Here is an 18,768-nt window from a genome sequence, read left to right on the forward strand (position 1 = left end):
TGCTGCAGACCCCTCAGTGTGTTCAGCAGCAAGAAAAAGCGTGAGACTACACTGAGAGCAAGACCAGGCTCCCCGAGCCCGTGCCTCCCCTTCCTGTCCTGCACGTCAGCAGTATGTGGCTGGTGACTGCCCACCGAGCCCAAGGGGCTAAGGTAGCAGCACACGCTCAGGTCACGGGGCCGTGAGTCTGGACGGGCAGGGTCCTGCCCTAGCTCAGACTATGCGACTGACTCCCAAACCTAAGCCAGCTGGCGGAGGTGGGGCAGGGGCACACCCTGGAAAGCCCGAGCTGAACAATGACAGAGAATCAAAGAAACAGGGCTCAACAGTCCCAATGAAACCATGAAGGCTGCCCCCCACTCCCAACCAGGAGCAGTGTCCGAGGACCCAGGAGGGGAAAGGGAGGGGGCGTGGGGACTCGAGAGGATGCCCTGGAGAGGGACACATTTAGAACAAGAGCCGGCAACGCCTCATTAATCAGCATTACAGCCAATACAGCAGACCCAAAAGGTTTTTTCAATTAAAAAGCACAATTAAAATTGTCAAGGCCCTCCTCTGAGCACGAAAAGCAGCCAAAACCCAAAGCCAGCACTGCCTAAATGAAAACCATGCCTGCTGGGCCCACTGCTGTACCTCCCTCTGCGGCCAGCTCCCACACCCAGGCGCTCCCTGAAGTCGGGCAAGGACTTGGGCAGCACAGGCCTCCTTTAAGGCCTGGGTTTCTCGACTGTAAAACAGTGATGACCCTTGGCAGGAAGGGGCTGCAAAGGCTGCCGTGAACATGTGCAGTTTGCCAAGCCCCACCCGCCCTCACCAGAGCCCACTCTCAGTGACAGAGCGCGGGGTGGGCAGGAGCTGGAGGTGCCCACCACGTACCTGGTGCCATGGTTCTTCTCGAAGTAGGCAGCTCGGAGCCACACGCTCTTCTTGCTGGGGAACACCTGCAGGGCGTAGGCGTAGATGGCACGTGCACACTCCAGGGCATTGTGGGCCACACACTAGGGCAGAGGAGAGGGGTATGAGAGGGGCATTCTGGAAACCAGCCCGCGGACAGGAGCTCTCTATCTTGCTCTCCATCTCTCAAATAAACAACCTAAATTTGTCTAAAGGATTTATTTATCTATCTATCAATTTATTTAAAAGGCAGAGTTAGAGAAAAAGATAGATCTTCTGTCTACTGGTTCACTCCCCAAACAGCCACTATAGCCCAGGAGCCTGGAATTCCATTCAAAGTTCTCCCAGGTGCATTAGCAGGGTGCTGGATCACAAGTGCAGCAGCCAGGACGTGAACTGGTGCCGTATGGGATCCCGCGGCACAGCCGGCAGCTTCACCTGCTGCCCCAATGCTGTGCTTAGCTCAGTCCACGTGAAAGAGGCAACAAAAAAGAGAAAAACGGGCCAGCGCCGCGGCTCACTAGGCTAATCCTCCGCCTTGCGGCACCGGCACACGGGGCTCTAGTCCCGGTCGGGGCGCCGGATTCTGTCCCGGTTGCCCCTCTTCCAGGCCAGCTCTCTGCTGTGGCCAGGGAGTGCAGTGGAGGATGGCCCAAGTGCTTGGGCCCTGCACCCCATGGGAGACCAGGAGAAGTACCTGGCTCCTGCCATCGGATCAGTGCAGTGTGCCGGCCGCAGCGCGCTGGCCGCGGCAGCCATTGGAGGGTGAACCAACGGCAAAAGGAAGACCTTTCTCTCTGTCTGTCTCTCTCACTGTCCACTCTGCCTGTTAAAAAAAAAAAAAAAAAAAAGGAAAGAAAAAAAGAAACACACACCAGGGCATGGCACCGTGGTGCAGTGGGTTAAGCCTGTGACACCGGCATCATACACAGGCATCAGTTCAAGTCCCAGCTGCTCCATTTCCAATCCAACTCTGCTAACGGCCTGGGAAAGCCCCACATAGGAGGACTGGATGGAGTTTCAGGCTCCTGACTTCAGCCTGGCCCAGCCGTGGCTGTTGTAGCCATTTGGGGAGTGAACCAGCGGACAGTAGCTCTCTCCCTCCCTCTCTCTCTGTAACTCTGCCTTTCAAATAAGTAAATCTTTTTTTAAAAACAAGTGGAAAGAGAGAAACAGAGAGAAAATATCACATTTGCATTAAATACCTTATTTATCAACTGTGGTTCCATAACCTCTCTATCCTGAGCACAGTGACCCAAAGCAGACATGGAGGCTGAGGTGGCATCTCCACGCCAGGCCCGAGTGCGGCTCAGAATGGCCTTCCGCAAACTCACACTGTCGGCGTCTTCCATCCAGGTGTGCTTCCGGTCTTCCTCCTCAATGCCAATGCCAATCACAGCGCGCATGACTGCCTGGCAGGTGGCCACACTCCCGGCTCGGTCACACTCCTCGGCATCCTGAAAGGAGGACACACAGCTTCCATTTCTAGGGTCCGCAGGCAGAGCCCGGACACCTGGCGTCATGGCTGCTGTGGCTGAAGCGCACCTCCACCTTGCTCACAAACACACAGGAGAAATCCCGAGTGACTGAGCAAAGCCACACCACCTAAGCACCCACCACATACAAGGTTATATTAAGCCACTGAGTGGTTTCTCTACTAAAATACTAAATGAACTTCCAAAGCAGTAAGGGTAAGAAACAAGCTTCCCAAACTGGTATTTGTCAGACTGGAAGGCGAGACTTAGAGCTGGCTAGAAAAGGGGACACTCCCCCCAGATAGGAGGAGGAACTGAAACTTGGGGAGGGACCAGCCCCCAGAATGTCCCAAGGACACTGCAGCAGGCAGGCCAGCCGGTGGGACACTCAGAAACGCCGGGTCGTGCGGAGGGCTCTACAGCTCCAGAGGCAGACGAGCTCCTGCAGGTGGGCGTGAGGAACAGCAGTTGTGTCTCTGCTCCGCGTCCCAGCGCCCAGCTCAAGTCCTGACCACTCTGCTTCCAATCCAGCTCCCTGCTCAAGCACATCCTGGAGAGCAGCAGTGATGGCTCAAGTACTTGAATCCATCACTCACAGGGGAACCTCAGTGAGCTCCTGGCTCCTGGCCTTGTCCTGGCTGTCACAGGTATCTGGGGAGGGAACCAGTGGATGGACGATCTCTCTCTCTCTCTGCTTTTCAAATAAAATAAAAATAAATAAAACTATTTATTTTTAAAGATTTATTTTTATTTATTTGAAAGGCAGAGTTACAGAGCGAGGAGGAGAGACAAATCCTCCATCCACTGGTTCACTCCCCAAATGGCTGCAATGGCCAGGGCTGGGCCAGGCTGAAGCCAGGAGCTAGGAGCTTCTTCTGGGTCTCCCTCATGGGTACAGGGGCCCAAGTATTTGGGACATCTGCTGCTGCTTTCCCAGGTGCACCAGAGGGGAGCTGCATCAGAAGTGGAGCTGGTTCGAGTTCCAGTTGTACTGCTTCCAACCCAGCTTCCTGCCGCTGTGCTGGGAGGGCGGCAGGCCCGTGCCCAGGTGCTTGGCCCCTGCATCTGCATGGGAGATCTGGAAGAAGCTCCAGGCTCTTGGACTCAGCCTGGCCCAGCACCAGTCATTCTGGCCATCTAGGAAGTGAACCAATGGATAAAAGATCTCTCTGTCTCTCTCTCTAACTCTTTTCAAATAAATTGATTAACTTAAAATTTATATGCACATATATTAATATAGACCCTTCTTCAAAATGAAAAGATGATCCAAGGGGCCGGCGCTGTGGCACAGTGCGTAAAGCCTCCGCCTGCCATGTTGACATCCCATATGGGTGCTGGTTTGAATCTCAGCTGCTCCATTTCCAATCCAGCTCTCTGCTACGGCCTGGGAAAGCAGTGGAAGATGGCCCAAGTGCCTAGGCCTCTACATCCATGTGGGAGACCCGGATGGAGCTCCTGGTTCCTGGCTTCGGCCTGGCCCATTCTCACTCACTGTTGCCATTTGGGGAGTGAACCAGCAGATGGAAGACCTTTCTCTGTCTCTCCCTCCCTGTAACTCTGCCGCTCAAATAAATAAATAAATAAATCTTTAAATAAAAAAAAGGAAAAGGGATGCTGATCATTGTTTAAGAAAAATGTGCGCTACAAGCAACACAACCAAGACATTTAGCAGATAACTATGGGGCTGGCACTATGTGGCACAGCAGGTAAAGCCACAGCCTGTGACACTGGCTTCCCCTGTGGGCAACGGTTCAAGTCCTGGCTGCTTCACTTCCAATCCAGCTCTCTGCTACGGCCAGGGAAAGCAGTAGAAAATGGCCCAGGTCTTTGGGCCCCTGCACCCATGTGGAAGACCCAGAAGCTCCAGGCTCCAGGCTTCGGATTGACCCAGTTCTGGCTGCTGCGACTATCCGCGAAGTGAACCAGCGGATCTTGAGTTCCTGCCATCCCACACAAAGCGCCTGGGCCACGTCCTGGCTCCAGTCCTGATTCCAGCTTCCTGCTAATGTGCACCCAGGAGGCAGCAGTGCCTGGGTCACTGCCATCTGGGCCATGGGATGGGAGCTCTCTTGCTGTCACTCAAATTAAAAAAAAAAAAAAAAGCAAAAAAAAAGCATGGGGCCCAATGTTGTGGTATAGTGGGTGAAGTCTCCACCTGCCAACACCAGCATTCTATACGGGCACTGGCCAGCTCCCTGCTAATGGCCTGGGAAAAGCAACAGAAGATCCACTGGTTCTCGAACTACTTGAACTCCTGCCACGTGGGAGACCGGGAAGAAGCTGCTGGCTCTTGGCTTCAGCCTGGCTAAGCCCTGGCCGTTTGTGGTCATTTGGGGAGGGAACTAGCAGATGGAACACTAATCTCTCCTTCTCTCTCTGTAACTCTGCCTTTCACATATAGGAATAATTTTTTTTAAGGTTTATTTATTTATTTATTTATTTGAAAGTCAGAGTTATACACACACACACACACACACACACAGAGAGAGAGAGAGAGAGAGAGAGGAGAGAGAGAGGGGTCTTCCATCCACCGGTTCACTCCCCAGGTGGCCACACGGCCGGAGCTGTGCCGATCCAAAGCCAAGAGCCAGGAGCTTCCTCCAGGTCTCCCACGTGGGTGCAGGGGCCCAAGCATTTGGACCACCTTCTGCTGCTTTCCCAGGCCACAGCAGAGAGCTGGATCGGAAGAGGAGCAGCTGGGTCTTGAACTGGTGCCCATATGGGATGCCGGCACTGCAAGTGGCAGCCTAACCCACTACGCCACAGCACCAGACCCAGGAATAAACCTTTTAAGAAAAGAGAAGAAAAAAAAAAAAAAAAAAAAGCAAACGTCTTGCCAGGGCAGAGTTCATGAAGGAGGAGCAGCAGGAACACTCAGCCTCCCCAGGAGGAGAGAACAACAGCATAGCCGCCCAGGGCGCCTGGGCCGCGTGGCCACAGCTGCCAGGGACCAGTCCCAGGAACCCCGGCAGCCGGCAGGGGTGGGGCACTGGGGTGCACGGAGAGTGACCTGTGCAGGCAGAGCCTCGAGACGGAGAGCTGGGTGACCCGCTGGAGGACAGCAGGAGACGGGGGAGAAAGAGGGAGGTAGGAGATGGCAGCTGAGTCCTGATCTTGAGAGATTCTCCAACTGAGAGCCACACACAGAACGCGAAAAGACAGAAAGAATGAAGAAGCCGACACACGGGGCTGGCTCTGTGGCGTAGCCGGTGAAGCCTCTGCCTGCAGTGCCGGCATCCCACGTGGGTGCTGGTTTGAGTCCCAGCTGCTCCACTTCCTATCCTATCTCTGCTGTGGCCTGGGAAAGCAGTGGGAGATGCCCGAGTCTCTGGGCCCCTGCACCTGCGTGGGAGACCCAGAAGCATCTCCTGGCTCCTGGCTTCGGATTGGCGCAGCTCCGGCCATTGCGGCCAACTGGGCAGTGAACCAGTGGATGGAAGACCTCTCTCTCTCTCTCTCTTTATCTCTGTGTAACTCTTTCAAATAAATATATAAATTTTTAAAAAATAAAAATTAAAAAAAAAAAAGCATCATCACAGGCAGCAGTCCTGCCACACCTGTCAGGCACTGCAAATGCTCCATGTGCGTGTGTCCACTGCAACACACTCACAGCCCAGAGTGTCCAGAGGCTGGGCCACTCCTGTGCCTGCCTCTCCCACCTGCACGAGAACACTTGTCCCACTTAACCCTGAGGGGACTCCGTGTATGGACTTACTTACCTGGGGGCGGGGAGAGATCTGCCCTTGCCCACATGCCTGCAATGGCCAGCGCAGGCCAGCCGGGCTGAAGCCAGGAGCCTGGAACTCAAGCCTCCTCTCTTACAGGGGTAACAGAGGCCCAACTACTTGAGCCATCACAGGCTCCCTCCCAGGATGCCTGGCGTGGAAGTGGAGCCAGGACTCGGAGACGGGCCAGCATTCCAAGTGGCAGCTGTCCACTGTTGCCCAGCGTCTGCTGCAGGACACCTGGAGCAGCCTACCTGGATCCACTGCTCGCGGTTGATCTCCACGCCATTGGCCCGCAGCGAGGTGATGGCTCGGTCGATGATCTTCTCCACCATCTGTGTGTTCCCGTTGGCCTCCTCCAGCTTGGCGGCAGTGACCCAGATGTGGCGGTCCGTAGGAATGTTCTCACGTGCTTTGTTTAACACCTTGCGGGCATTCTCGTAGGTCTCCAGCCTCGCCAGAGCAAGCCAGAGCTGTCCAGAGACGACACCAGAAAGAGGGGATGTTGGCCCAGCTACGACAGCACTCAGCACAGCCCCCAGGTTGGACAGCCCACCACACTCCTCCTGAGCTCCCAGGGGCTGTTTCAAAAGAGCCCATGAAATGCTATGGCAGCCTTAGGGACTCTGGTTAGCATGAAAAGTTAGGGTTCTTGGTCAAATGTCCCAAACACTGGTTGAACGCACACAGCGTGCCAGACTGGATGGGGGCGCTGAGCCAGAGGTGAGAGGATGCTCAGCTCTCACTGCTGATTCCGCAACATTCCATTCCCAAAATGGGTATGGGCTCCAGTAACTCTTATGTAAATAAAGTAAGATTAATTTTGTTTATAGACAGTTTCACAATAGCCCTTGGGGTTAATTAAAGACACACTTGGCTTCACAGAACCCAGACCAATAACCACGGCACAGCATGCTGGGAACTGGAGCTTCGAGGCAGACAGCTGACCCCACGTCGGGCTGGCAGGAAACACAGCCCTGCCCTCTGTCACTATCCACTCCCTCTTACAAAATCTGGGCTGAGTTAGAAGGGAGGTCCAGCAAAGAGCTTTCCATGGTGGTCAACGCTGCTCTGCACAGGACCACGGGAGCCACTGACCCCCTGCCCAGCAGCCACGTTAAAGAACAGAGCCCCGGGCTCACACACTGCCTACCACCAGAAACCACCACCCAAGCGGATGCTGGGCTCTGCCACGCCACCGCCGCGGACCGGGGGCTCACCTCCACGCTGGTGGGGCAGCACTCCACCGCCCGGCTGAGCATGATCCTGGCATCCTCTGGCTCTTCCAGCTCCACAGCTGCCTTCCACAGACGGACTGAGTTGGGAACGTGCTCAAGGGCTGGGGAAGGTCAAACAGGAAATGGGGTCACAGAACAGGGAAATAAATGGGGTCACAGGGAACCAAACAGGGGAGGCTCTCCCCTGAGCACTCGTCCTGAGCGAGCTGCTGCCCCACGCTGAGACCAGGGTCCTTTCAGACCAGAGAAGGCAGGGCACCCTGTACCAGAAAGCAGGGAGGTGCTGGACACTGACCCTGCGAGCCCACCCAAGAGCTCACCCCGTGCGGTTCCACACACACAGGAAGACGGCACTCTGGGGAGAGGGCATGGTCTCCAACTGGGCACACTGGATTTCCAGGGTGCATCACTCGCAGAGATATCGAGCTGCACACCTCCAATCCACACAGGGGCTGGTGTTGTGGCACAGTGGGTTAAGCTGCTGCCTGTAATGCCAGCATCCTGTATGAGCACCAGTTCGAGTCCTGGCTACTCCAGTTCTGACCCAACTCCCTGCTAATGTGCCTGGCAAAGCAGCAGAGGATGGCCTGAGTGGTTGGGCCCCTGCCACCCACAGGGAGACCAGGACGGAGTTCCTGGAGGAGTGAACCAGTGGATGGAAGATCCCTCTCTTTCTTTCCTTTCTATAACTCAGTCTTTTAAGTGAATGAATAAAAGTTCTACAGAGTTGGGACAAGCACGCAGCAGGTCAAACTTCCACACGGGAACCTGCACCTCACTCAGGGCCTGGTGGGACCCAGCTCCCCTCTAAGGCGCCTGCCTGGGAGGCAGCAAATGATGCTGTAAGCGCTCTGCACACGGGGGACCCAGACGCAGCTCCAGGCTCCCGGCTTCTGTCTGGCCCAGCCCTGGCTGCCGTGGCCATCTGTGAGGGCGAACCAGACACTGGAAGAGCTCTCCATAACTATGAGCTTCAAACAAGTAAGTAAGTCTTAGGAAGAAAAAGAAAAACATAGATGTCACGGCTGTGTTCCTGGCGCCTGTCACAGCAGGGGTGGCACACGGCACTGCTCATCCTCCCAACTCCAGACTTGAAACGTCAAAGCCAGATGTGTACGCGAGAGGACCATCACACACAGAGGAGGGGCAGCTGGCCAGCTTGTGAGTAAGCAGGCAAACAAGCAAAAATCACTCACTCACACACACACACCAAAAAAAAAAAAAACCACAAACATGGAGTACCCCTGGCCTGGCTCCCAGGGAGAGGGTGGGACATAGATGCCCAGCAGTCTCCCTACACTGGCTCGGCCCCACCGAGACCCAGGTCAGCAGGAAAGGGACCAGGCTCAACCAACCAGTCTGGGAGCTCCCAAACCTCTAAGCAGAACCCTTGTTCCACGTGCAACCAAGGGCCCAGAACCACAGGGTGAACCCGGAATTACCCAGCGTGAGCACCGGGAGCAGGCTGAGGCTCTGCAGGCAGCCCTGGCAGGGGCGGTGGTGACCGCTCGAAGCTACCCCGGGGCACAACCCAGCCCCCGGCCAAGCTTGCTTCTTGTAAACACATGGACCAATCCTGCTGAAAATCCACCTAAGATCCAGTGGTGCAGAAGGCAGGCTCAGAAAACTCCTCATGTGAAAACAGGCCACAGCCTCAACTGTCTGGGGAAGACGGCCAGGACAAGGTCCCCTGACCCCCTCTGAACCCCACTGGCCAGTGGAAGCAACCCCCTCTCCCGTCTGAAGAGAAAGAACCTTTGCCCTCTCCTATGGCCAAGCCAGATGGCAGCCTGCATCCATTCCTGGGAGAACCAAGGGCTGCCCTCAGCGACACATGGAAGGTCCCGGGGTCTGGGGCAAGGAGGAACCTCTTCCATGATGAAAACCCCTGTGGCATCACCGTGGAAGATGTGTGTCGACCTGGGGCTCTGCACTTTGCAGGGACACATGCCTGGGAAGGGGGAGGCCATTCTACCCATCCCCCGAGTCCCCAAGGCTCCCCGGGGGGGGGGGGGTCCAAGCAACAAACAGCTCAGCAGCAAGTCCCTCCAGCTCGTGCCCCAGATGCAGCGAACTGACTGTGCCCGCCTCAGGGAAGCGCATCTGCAGGCCCCTGGAGGAACGAGCCTCTCCGCAAACACCCAGAGACCCAGAGACTTCGCTGCTGGACACTTGGCTAAGAGACATGAAGTGACTGAGCCGCTGGCCACCTACCAGAAAGTCAGCACTGGTGACAGACTGAGCCCCGGCTGGCTGTGGGGGCGGCCTCATCGCATGGGAAACAGCTGAGCAGACGGGGCGGAGCTGAGCACAGGTGCAGTGCAGGTGAGCTGACTGAGCCCCAGCAGACACCTCCCTCGAGGTGAGCACAGGTGAGCCACAGGCGGCTGCTCAGCGGTCTCAACTCCTTGGCCCACCTTAGGGTCAAAGGGCCAAGAAGGGAGGCACCACCTGTGGTCTACCTGTGGGTCCACACAGCACCTGTGCTGCTGCTGCGCCTCGATCTGCATTAGCTGCTCTCCTACTTGGCCCACTGACAGCCAGGATGCGAATCTAGGGCCCCTCATAGCCCGCCATTCAGACAAAGCCGGCAGAACAGCAGGGGGCCTCCACACCAGCCGAGAGAAACACCCCAGGTGAGAGGCCTCCGTCCTGCAGGTACAATGGACACCGTGAAGACAGACACCAGTCTACAGGGCTGCTGCTTACACAGCAATCACACATGGGCCTAGAACAGCAGCAGCGTCAGGGGAGTTCCCTGGTCTGCAACGTCCCAGCCCCAGCCCCATGAAGCCACTGTCGGCAGGCCGGGGCAGGATGTGTCCACCAGAGCACCCGGCCACAGCTCCACACCCTGACTCTCAACGCGACACTAAACCCACTACACATGGAGAGACTATGTCCAAAGCCCACAAGTTTTGTGTGTGTGTGTGTATGTGTGTGTGTGTGTTTTTAAAGCCAGAGAGACAGAAAAGAGAGAGATCTCCCACCCACTGGTTCACTCCTCAAATGGCCGTAAGATCAGGGCTGGGCCAGACCAAAGTCAGGAGCCCAGAACACAGTCTGGGTGTCCCTCGAGGGTGACAGGAGGACAAGCACATGGGCCATCGCCTGCTGCCTCCCAGGGTGCACATTAGCAGGAAGCTGGAGTCAAAAGCATTTCCAGGACTGAAACCCCAGGGCTCTGATACGGGTGCACTTGCCCTCTGGGTCACGCTTCAGTGTTCCCATTTCCAAGAATAAAAGTTAACTACGGCAGCAAGAAAAGGCAAAACACCGAGAATTCACCCCTTTGGAAATAAATGTCTGCATCTCCATCCAGGTACAGAACCCTGACCAAGGGCAGGCATTTAGCAAAGCAGTTCGATGCCACTTGGGACACCCCCATAGCACATCAGAATCCCTGGGTTCAAATCCCAGCTCTGCTACCGACTCCAACCTCCTGCTAATGTGCAGCCTGAGAGGCAACAGGTGATGCTTCAAGTAACTGGGTGCCCAACACCCACGCAGGAGACCCAGGTGTACACACAGACACCCAGCACTCACACACACAGCAGCTCCTGGCTTCAGCCTGGCCAAGCCCCAGCTGTTGCAGACATTTGGGGAGTGAACCAGCAGATGGGAGAGTGCCCTGTCTCTCTGCCTTTCAAATAAATGATTTTTCAAACATTTATTTATTTGAAAGACTGAATTACAGAGAGGTAGGGAGAGGTAGAGAGATCTTCCACTCACTGGTTCACTCCCCAAATGGCTGCCAAGGGCCAGGCTGAAGCTAAAAGCCAGGAGCTTCATCCGGGTCTTCTATGTAGGTGCTGGGGCCCAGGCACTCGGCCATCTTCCACGGCTTTCCCAGGCACATTAGCAGCGAGCTGGATCGGAAAGCACTCAAACCATTGCCCATGTGGGATGCTGGCACTGCAGATGGCAGCTTTACCTTCTACACCACAGCACTGGCCCCCAAAAATATTTATTTATGCAGAGCATAGCAGTACCAGAGGGAAGTCCTCACTTCCACCCAAGTGGTCCAGAAACAAAGACACAGAATGCCGCCCTATTCCTGCTGTGCACTGTTCAAGTTTGGGGGCTGCGTTGGTGCATACATTAACTGCTCCTTACACCTGTGAACGCCATCATTAGCCTGAAGTCACCCACTTCACCCAAAGGTGGGTGCGGTGCCCTCATCCATGATTCTACCTCCCAGGAGGGAGCCGGCTCATGTCCATGTCACAGAGCACTGGTGCTAAAAACAAGCAACACTAAACGATTCAAAGGTCGAATATCAAGGCCGAGGTTGTGGTGCAGGGCATGAAACCACTGTCTGTGACAGCGGCATCCCATAAGAGCGCTGGCTCAAGTCCCGGCTGCCTCGCTTCCGATCCAGGTCCCTACTAACACACCTGGGAAGGCAGTAGAAGATGGCCCAAGAGCTTGGGCCCCTGCACCCATGTGGGAGCCCTGGATAGAGCTCCAGCCTCTTGGCATCTGCCTGACCCAGCCCTGGCTGCTATGGCCATTGGCCATAGCTGTGTTGATCTGAAGCCAGGTACCAGGAGCTTCTTCCAGGTCTCCCATGCGAGTGCAAGGGCCCAAGCACTTGGGCCATCTTCTACTGCTTTCCCAGGCCACAGCAGAGAGCTGGATCGGAAGAGGAGCCGGGACTCGAACCAGTGCCCATATGGGATGTCGACACTGCAGACCAGGGCTTTAACCCACTGTGCCACAGCACTGGGCCCTCTCTCTGCATCTTTCCCTCTCTCTCTAACTGCCTTTCAAATGAATAAGTAAAGTGTAGGGGCTGGCGTTGCCTGCAGCGCCAGCATCCCATATGGGCACCAGTTCGAGTCTTGGCTGCTCCACTTCTGATCCAGCTCCCTGCTAATGTACCTGGAAAAACAGCAGAAGATGGCGCAAGTATTTGTGCACCTGCACCTCTGTGGGAGCCCTGGAAGAAGCTCTTGGCTTCAAATCAGTGCAGCTCCAACTGCTGCAGCCATCTGGAGAGTGAACCAGCAGATAGAAGACCTCTCTCTCTCTGCATCTGCCTCTCTGTGATTCTGCCTTTCAAATAAATAAGTAAATCTTTTTTTTTTTTTTTTTTTTTTTTAAAGAAAGAAACCGGACCCTTCACGTGGTGCCTTTTAAGTGTCTCACCTGGCAAGACAGGCCAGGACTGGGGAACCACTGAAGGCCAGCTGGGTGAGGCCCGGTGCCTCCCAGCTGAGTAAGGGCCTGGCCAGGAGGCCATTCTTGCAAAGCCCAGGGCACCTCCACACGCCCTGCAGGCCCCTCCGCGAGCACCCCCTCCTCTCCAAACGTGAAGCCAGCTGGAAACAAACCCAGACAATCTGGCAGGGAACGGGAGTGGCCACCAAGACACTCATGGCCATCCACCCAATGGCAGCGGGAATTCAGATGAGCTTCCCTAAACGATAACAGTAATCAGGCAAAGTTCAACATACTTTTCATCAAATTCACTGAATTCTAAAACCAAGATGGCGCTGCTAATCTCCTGCTCCTGGCCTCACTTTGAGAGTCTGGCTCTGAGCAGTCAGTGGGCAGCAGGGGTGCAATCAAGAAAGCAGACAGGTCTGAGCGAGCAGACGCAGTGCACACAGGTGAGCACACACACATGGAAGCACACAGTACACACATGAGAGCACATGCACACATGGGAGCACACGCAATGCACACATGGGAGCACACGCAATGCACACATGGGAGCACACACAATGCACAGGTGAGCACACGCAATGCACAGGTGAGCACACGCAATGCACACATGGGAGCACACGCAATGCACACATGGGAGCACACACAATGCACAGGTGAGCACACGCAATGCACACATGGGAGCACACGCAATGCACACAGGTGAGCTCACACATACAGACAGGGAGAACCGGAGGATGTGGGACACAAGCGGACATCCCCTGGCCTCTAACAGAAAGAAACTGCATCAGTTCAGGGTTTTGAGTCCCACCCGCCTGGTCCTGACCAGCACCACCTTGACGTGACATGCCTCTACCTGATCCTTCACTAAAATGCACGTATGTGAACATGAAAGCTGGAGACCACTCAGGGAAACCCGCCTTGGGTCTATAAGTCTACCTTATCCTACCCAGCTACAAATTCAGAACAAGCCGTGACCAGCATCGGCTCCGGTTCTGTGCACATCCTGGTGAAGTCACAAGTTCCGCAGGAATGACAAGTAAGCAAACCATCCAAGAGCTCTATCGGGTGACTCCAGACACACGGGCCAGTGGCACAGCTGCCTCGCGGGAGCACATGGGCAGTCTGACTGCTGCACAAGTCCAGTGTGCAGCCCTGGTACGGCTCATCACACTGCTCTGGACAGAGGAAGCGGCCCACCCCTGCAGAGGACCTTCTGCAGCCAGGCACTGGCCCTGCACACGCCATCCGGGACCTCCTTGGGTCCTCCAGCACCCACCGTCCTCATCTCAGATGAGGACAGACAGCCTGAACCCGCGACGGCCCCACTCAGAGTCATGCAGCCCGGCCGGAGGCAGGAGGGGGTCTCAACCCCATGTGTGTCAAGTGGGCCAGGCACCGCCCTCCACAGGGGCCCTCCAGAAAAGGTCTGAGGGCAGACGCCCAGGCCAGGAAGCAGCCTGGAGCCCATCACCAGCTCCTTACGGACCTCACTGGACACCGGAGTCCAGAAGCAGAAACGCTTTCCCGGCACAGGGCGCCAGCGACCGAGGGGGCAGCACCTGGTAGGGCCCCGCCAAGGGAGACTCACCCTTCCGAAGGACTCGCTTCTTGGCGCGGATGTCTGTCTCCAGCTCTGCTGCTCTGATGTAGATCCTGACAGACTGCGGGAGATGACGCACGGCTTGGGCCACCACGGCCTTGGCTGTGTCCCCGGGCTGCAGCCTGGCTGCTTCTAGCCAGACGTCTTCGCTCTGGAAGCAAAGGCAAAGTGCAGGAAGGGTGAGCTCAGGGGGCGGCAGCCGCAGGGCAGCAGCTGGGCCCCACCAGTGCTCCCTGTGATGCCGGGGTGTCCTCCACGCTCTGCAGTACCACAAGCTGCACAAGCACACACACAGCACTTGGAGTCTGTCTAACCGACACGCCAAAACAAAGTGCCGGCACAGTCCACTGAGAGGCAACCCTGGTCTTCAGGGCTCTCGCGTTAGCTGGGGCAGAGAGGTAACAGCACTCCTTCCCAGTAAGGCTGCCACGAAATCAAGCTCCACATGACAATGCACCAGGAACAGCAAGTCCTTTCCACTCTCCATAAGGAAAGTGACCTTCCCGACTGGACACCCGCCCAGCTGGACACCAGAAGGGCCCACAGACACACGTGAGCACTCGTCCCGTCTCCGGCAGCAGGCGTGCTGCCCGGCACGGCACTCACCTTGGGGCACATCTCCGTCCCCTTCATGATAAGGTTTCGAGCCACCTGCAGCTTCCCGGTGACTTCCTCCAGGCGGGCTGATGCGATCCAGGCTGGCGGGTGGTGAGGGTTTGTCTCCCGAACAGACTTGAGCAGCAGTCGAGCCTTCTTGATATCACTGTAGAATTGCACAGGGGTCAGGCCACACTGCCACGGGCCCTCAGGACCCACAAGGAAGGTGCCTGCTTCATCGTAGCCATCAGCGCCAATGTACCCACTCCACCAGACTCAAAACTCTGGTCAGCACCACCCCAAGCCTGTCTAACGCCCTGCAAACAACTTCTAGCACTCAGCTGCAGGACGGACGCCAGGAACTCCCTGCTCTGCCTCTGGGTCTGAAAAATCACTGAACACAACTGGCAACAGGTGCACTTTAGACGGAAACGGGACTGCTCCACTACACACCTGTCAGAACACCCGTGTCACAGGTCGCCTATCTTCCAAATTCAATCCTAAAAGGACAACCAGAGTTCCCGCCCCAACCCGGCAAAGGCAAAGCACTCACTTGATGTCCCCTCCGTGGGTTGGGATCATAGAATTTAAATCCGTCAGGTACCCTTTGGGGTCAACTACAGTCTGTCCACTCACCGAGTCAGATACCTGTGAGACAGGCCAAGCGGAGAGTCAGTGGACATGGCAGGGAGCAGCCCAGCGGCCCCCAGAAGCCCCTCCCACGACCCTGCATGCCCATGCGGTCAACAAGACAACTTCAACTCAGACGCCAGCGTGTGAGGACGGCAAACAGATTCTTCTACATGGGAAGAAGATTTATATTAAAGAATAAAACCCTCAAGTCTCAGGAAAAAACCCATCTAGCCATAAAAAAGGGTCTGAGTAAAACTTGGAAATCTTGAACGACTGATAATTTCACTAACTAAAAAATTCTTACTTATTTATGAATTTATTTTGTATCTGAGAGGCAGAGTGCTTCTGGCTACTGGTTCACGCCCACGTCAGGCAGGGCAGAGCAGGGCAGGGGTCGGGAACACCGCCCAGGTTCCCACATGGGGGCCAAGGACTCGACTGCTTGAGCCGCTCCAGGGTTTGCGTTTGCAGGAAGCTGGAATCAGGAGCAGAGCGGAGCCTCACACCCAGGTGCTGCCAGACAGAGGGTGTCTGGGCGTCCAGCAGGGGGCGCACCCTTGCCACAACCCCGCTCTCCTCTACTGGGAAAGGTCGTTTTCTTCACCTGCGCACTCAGTCCTGGGAGGGCACAGACGCAGCGGTGAGGGTGGAAGGGGCACCCCCTGCCCAGCTGCATCAGCCCCACCAACCCTGGTGGTCAACAAGCTGACCCACGTCACAGCCAGGTCACTCACATCCATATCTCCATGTACCTGAAATGCTAAGCAACAGAGAAAGACAACTAGAGGCAGGTACCTCCCATCTGCTGGCTCACTCTGCAGATTCCTCTAACAGCTGGGCTGGGCCAGGCACAAGCCAGGACTCGGAATGGAGTCTGGGTCTCTCCTGTGGGTGGCAGCACCCAAGTACTTGAGTACCACTCCTTCCCGAGGTGAGCATTAGCGGGAGCTGAGACTGGAAGTGGCGCTGCTACAGAAGCTGTGCCAACGTCCAGCCCTACTCTGGCTGAGTCTGCACACCGCCCCGATAACCACCACCAAACCACTGAGAGACAGACAGGACGTGACATGTCTCCAGCGATACACAAATGGCCAGAAAGTCCATGAGAAAGCTGCTCAGCCTCAGCGACCACGAGGGACCCGCAAGTGAAAGCCACACGATATGCCCACAGGGTGGTCACTTTCAGGAAAGAAAACAAATGATGACAAGAAACGGAGACTGGAGCCTGTGCATGGCTACCGCAGGTGTGACGTGGTGCAGAGGCCCACACCCCACGTCGCAGAGCGCCTTGCCTGGAGAGCCGCGTCCACTGCCCGTGCCAAGTCTGGGAGGCGGTTCGAGCAGCTGAGTCCCTGTCACTCTTGTCAGAGAGCTGGATTTTGTACCTAGCCCCTGGCTTCCACCTGGCCCAGGCCAGGCCACTGGGGGCATCTGGGACGTGAACCAGCAGATGGGAGCTCCCGCTCTTTCTCTACCTGACTTTAAAAAAATGAACAAACATGAAATTGCCACATGTTTGGCCAGCACTGTGGCTCAATAGGCTAATCCTCCACCTTGCGGCGCCGGCACACCGGGTTCTAGTCCCAGTCGGAGCGCCGGATTCTGTCCCGGTTGCCCCTCTTCCAGGCCAGCTCTCTGCTGTGGCCCGGGAGTGCAGTGGAGGATGGCCCAGGTGCTTGGGCCCTGGACCTGCATGGGAGACCAGGAAGAAGCTCCTGGCTCCCGCCATCAGATCAGCACAGCTCTAGCCATTGCAGCCATCTGGGGAGTGAACCAGTGGATGGAAGACTTCTCTCTCTGCGCCTCTCCTTATCTCTGTGTAACTCTTTCAAATAAATAAATAAATCTTTTTTAAAAAGTCTTATTTGTACAAGAATAAAATCCAGTCTGGTTAAAACAATGAGAAGTCTTTCAAGGGAACTCAGGGCAGGAAGCTGCGGCTGGGGTTTCCACGTCACGGTGGAATGTGTGGACGCCCACGTCACGGTGAATGGAGGGTGGCAGAACTCGCAGCCAGCACGGACAGCGCTTGCTGGTGACAGCGCCATGGCAGCCGACCTTAGCGGGACTTCCTGCTGTGGACACGTCCTCCTCCTCTGGAGAGGCGGGCAGCTAACAGACTGTCTGCTGAGGAAGGGATCCCCGGCATCGTGGGGAAGACGCTCTGGCGCCCCCTACCGGGCCCTCACGGGCTGGGGCTTCCACCCAGCGCACTCCTCACTGCAGGCTCCTCAGGCCATTTCCTGACACAAATCACCTCCCCCTCTGCCTCCAGCAGGGACCTCCTGGTCACCGCCAGTCACTGCCCCAGAGCTGCCTGCCTCCTGTGTGCTGAATTCTAAGTACCTTCCCGCATCTACTGGAATGATCACACGTATTTTTCTTTATTTTGAATTTACCACCCTGAAATCCAGAAGTAAACAGAATTCGCTTATGAAAAACAATCATGGGGCCAGCGCTGTGGCGAAGCGGGTAAGGCCACCAGCAGCAGTGCCAGCATCCCATATGGGCACTGGTTTGAATCCTGGCTGCCTCTGATCCAGCTCTCTGCTGTGGCCTGGGGAAGCAGCAGAAGATGGCCCAAGTCTTTGGGCCCCTGCACCCATGTGGGAAAACCTGCAGGAAGCTCCTGGCTCCTGGCTTCAGATTGGCATGGCTCTGGCCACTGCAGCCACATGGGGAGTGAACCAGCGGATGGAAGGCACCTCCCCTCTCTCTCTATAACTCTCCCTTTTAAATAAATAAATAAATCCTTTAAAAAAAAAAAATGAAAACAAAGTAAGGTGTTCAACAAAGGCCTCCGGAAAAAAAAAATCACAGGGAACGGTGCTGTGGCGCTGTGGGTTAAGCTGCCGCCTGCGATGCCAGCATCCCATATGGGCACCAGTTCGAGTCCCCGCTGCTCCACTTCCAATCTAGCTGACTGTAGTGCAGCTCGGAGGCAGGGAACCCAGCCCCAGTGCTTGGGCCCTTGCACCCATGTGGGAGATGTGGACGGAGCTCCTGGCTCCTGGCTTTGGTCTGGCCCAGCCTCGGCAATAGTGGCCATCTGGGGGGTCGATCATCTGATGGAAGACCTCGCTCGCTCACTCTCTCTGCCTCTGTAATTCTGTCAAATAAATAAGAAATCCAAAATAAAGAGCAAACAACTCTCAGAAATTATAAATTATTTTAAAAAACAAGGTACAGTAAACGATCAAGTGAAATTTAAGTTTCCCACTGCTAGAAAGGTAATGGCTGTGTGTTCATTCTATTTTCTCTATTTCCAGTCGTGTGAAATTCCCTTACAAACACCTAGAGGGACAGGTTAATACCCTACTTGGGATGCCTACAGCCCTTATCAGAAGGCCTGGGTTCAAGTCTCAGGTCCACTTCCAGGCCCAGCTTCTGGCTGATGTGCACTCTGTGAGACAGCAGGTGATGGCCCAAGTACT

General features: G+C 55.7%; 1 protein-coding gene across 3 annotated transcripts in view; it reads right to left on the minus strand.

Annotated features, from left to right (window-relative positions):
* PRPF6 (pre-mRNA processing factor 6) overlaps positions 1 to 18,768 on the minus strand; it is a 37,380-nt gene that overhangs the window by 7,864 nt on the left and 10,748 nt on the right. For 2 of the 3 annotated variants that reach the window (XM_051829067.3, XM_089306868.1), the window contains exons 7-13: positions 15,255 to 15,349; positions 14,711 to 14,867; positions 14,093 to 14,255; positions 7,315 to 7,433; positions 6,349 to 6,567; positions 2,229 to 2,351; positions 877 to 998 (exon numbers count right to left, since the gene is read on the minus strand). In XM_051829067.3, the coding sequence (XP_051685027.1) occupies positions 877 to 998; positions 2,229 to 2,351; positions 6,349 to 6,567; positions 7,315 to 7,433; positions 14,093 to 14,255; positions 14,711 to 14,867; positions 15,255 to 15,349 (998 nt within the window). Of the gene's footprint in view, positions 1 to 876; positions 999 to 2,228; positions 2,352 to 6,348; positions 6,568 to 7,314; positions 7,434 to 9,546; positions 9,628 to 14,092; positions 14,256 to 14,710; positions 14,868 to 15,254; positions 15,350 to 18,768 lie in introns of those variants that run through there. The other variant, XM_089306869.1, reaches the window with a different exon arrangement.

The sequence above is a fragment of the Oryctolagus cuniculus genome, chromosome 11 (genome assembly GCF_051225735.1).
Source record: "Oryctolagus cuniculus isolate XC-2025 breed Fujian yellow rabbit chromosome 11, ASM5122573v1, whole genome shotgun sequence".
Taxonomy (NCBI): Eukaryota; Metazoa; Chordata; class Mammalia; order Lagomorpha; family Leporidae; genus Oryctolagus; species Oryctolagus cuniculus.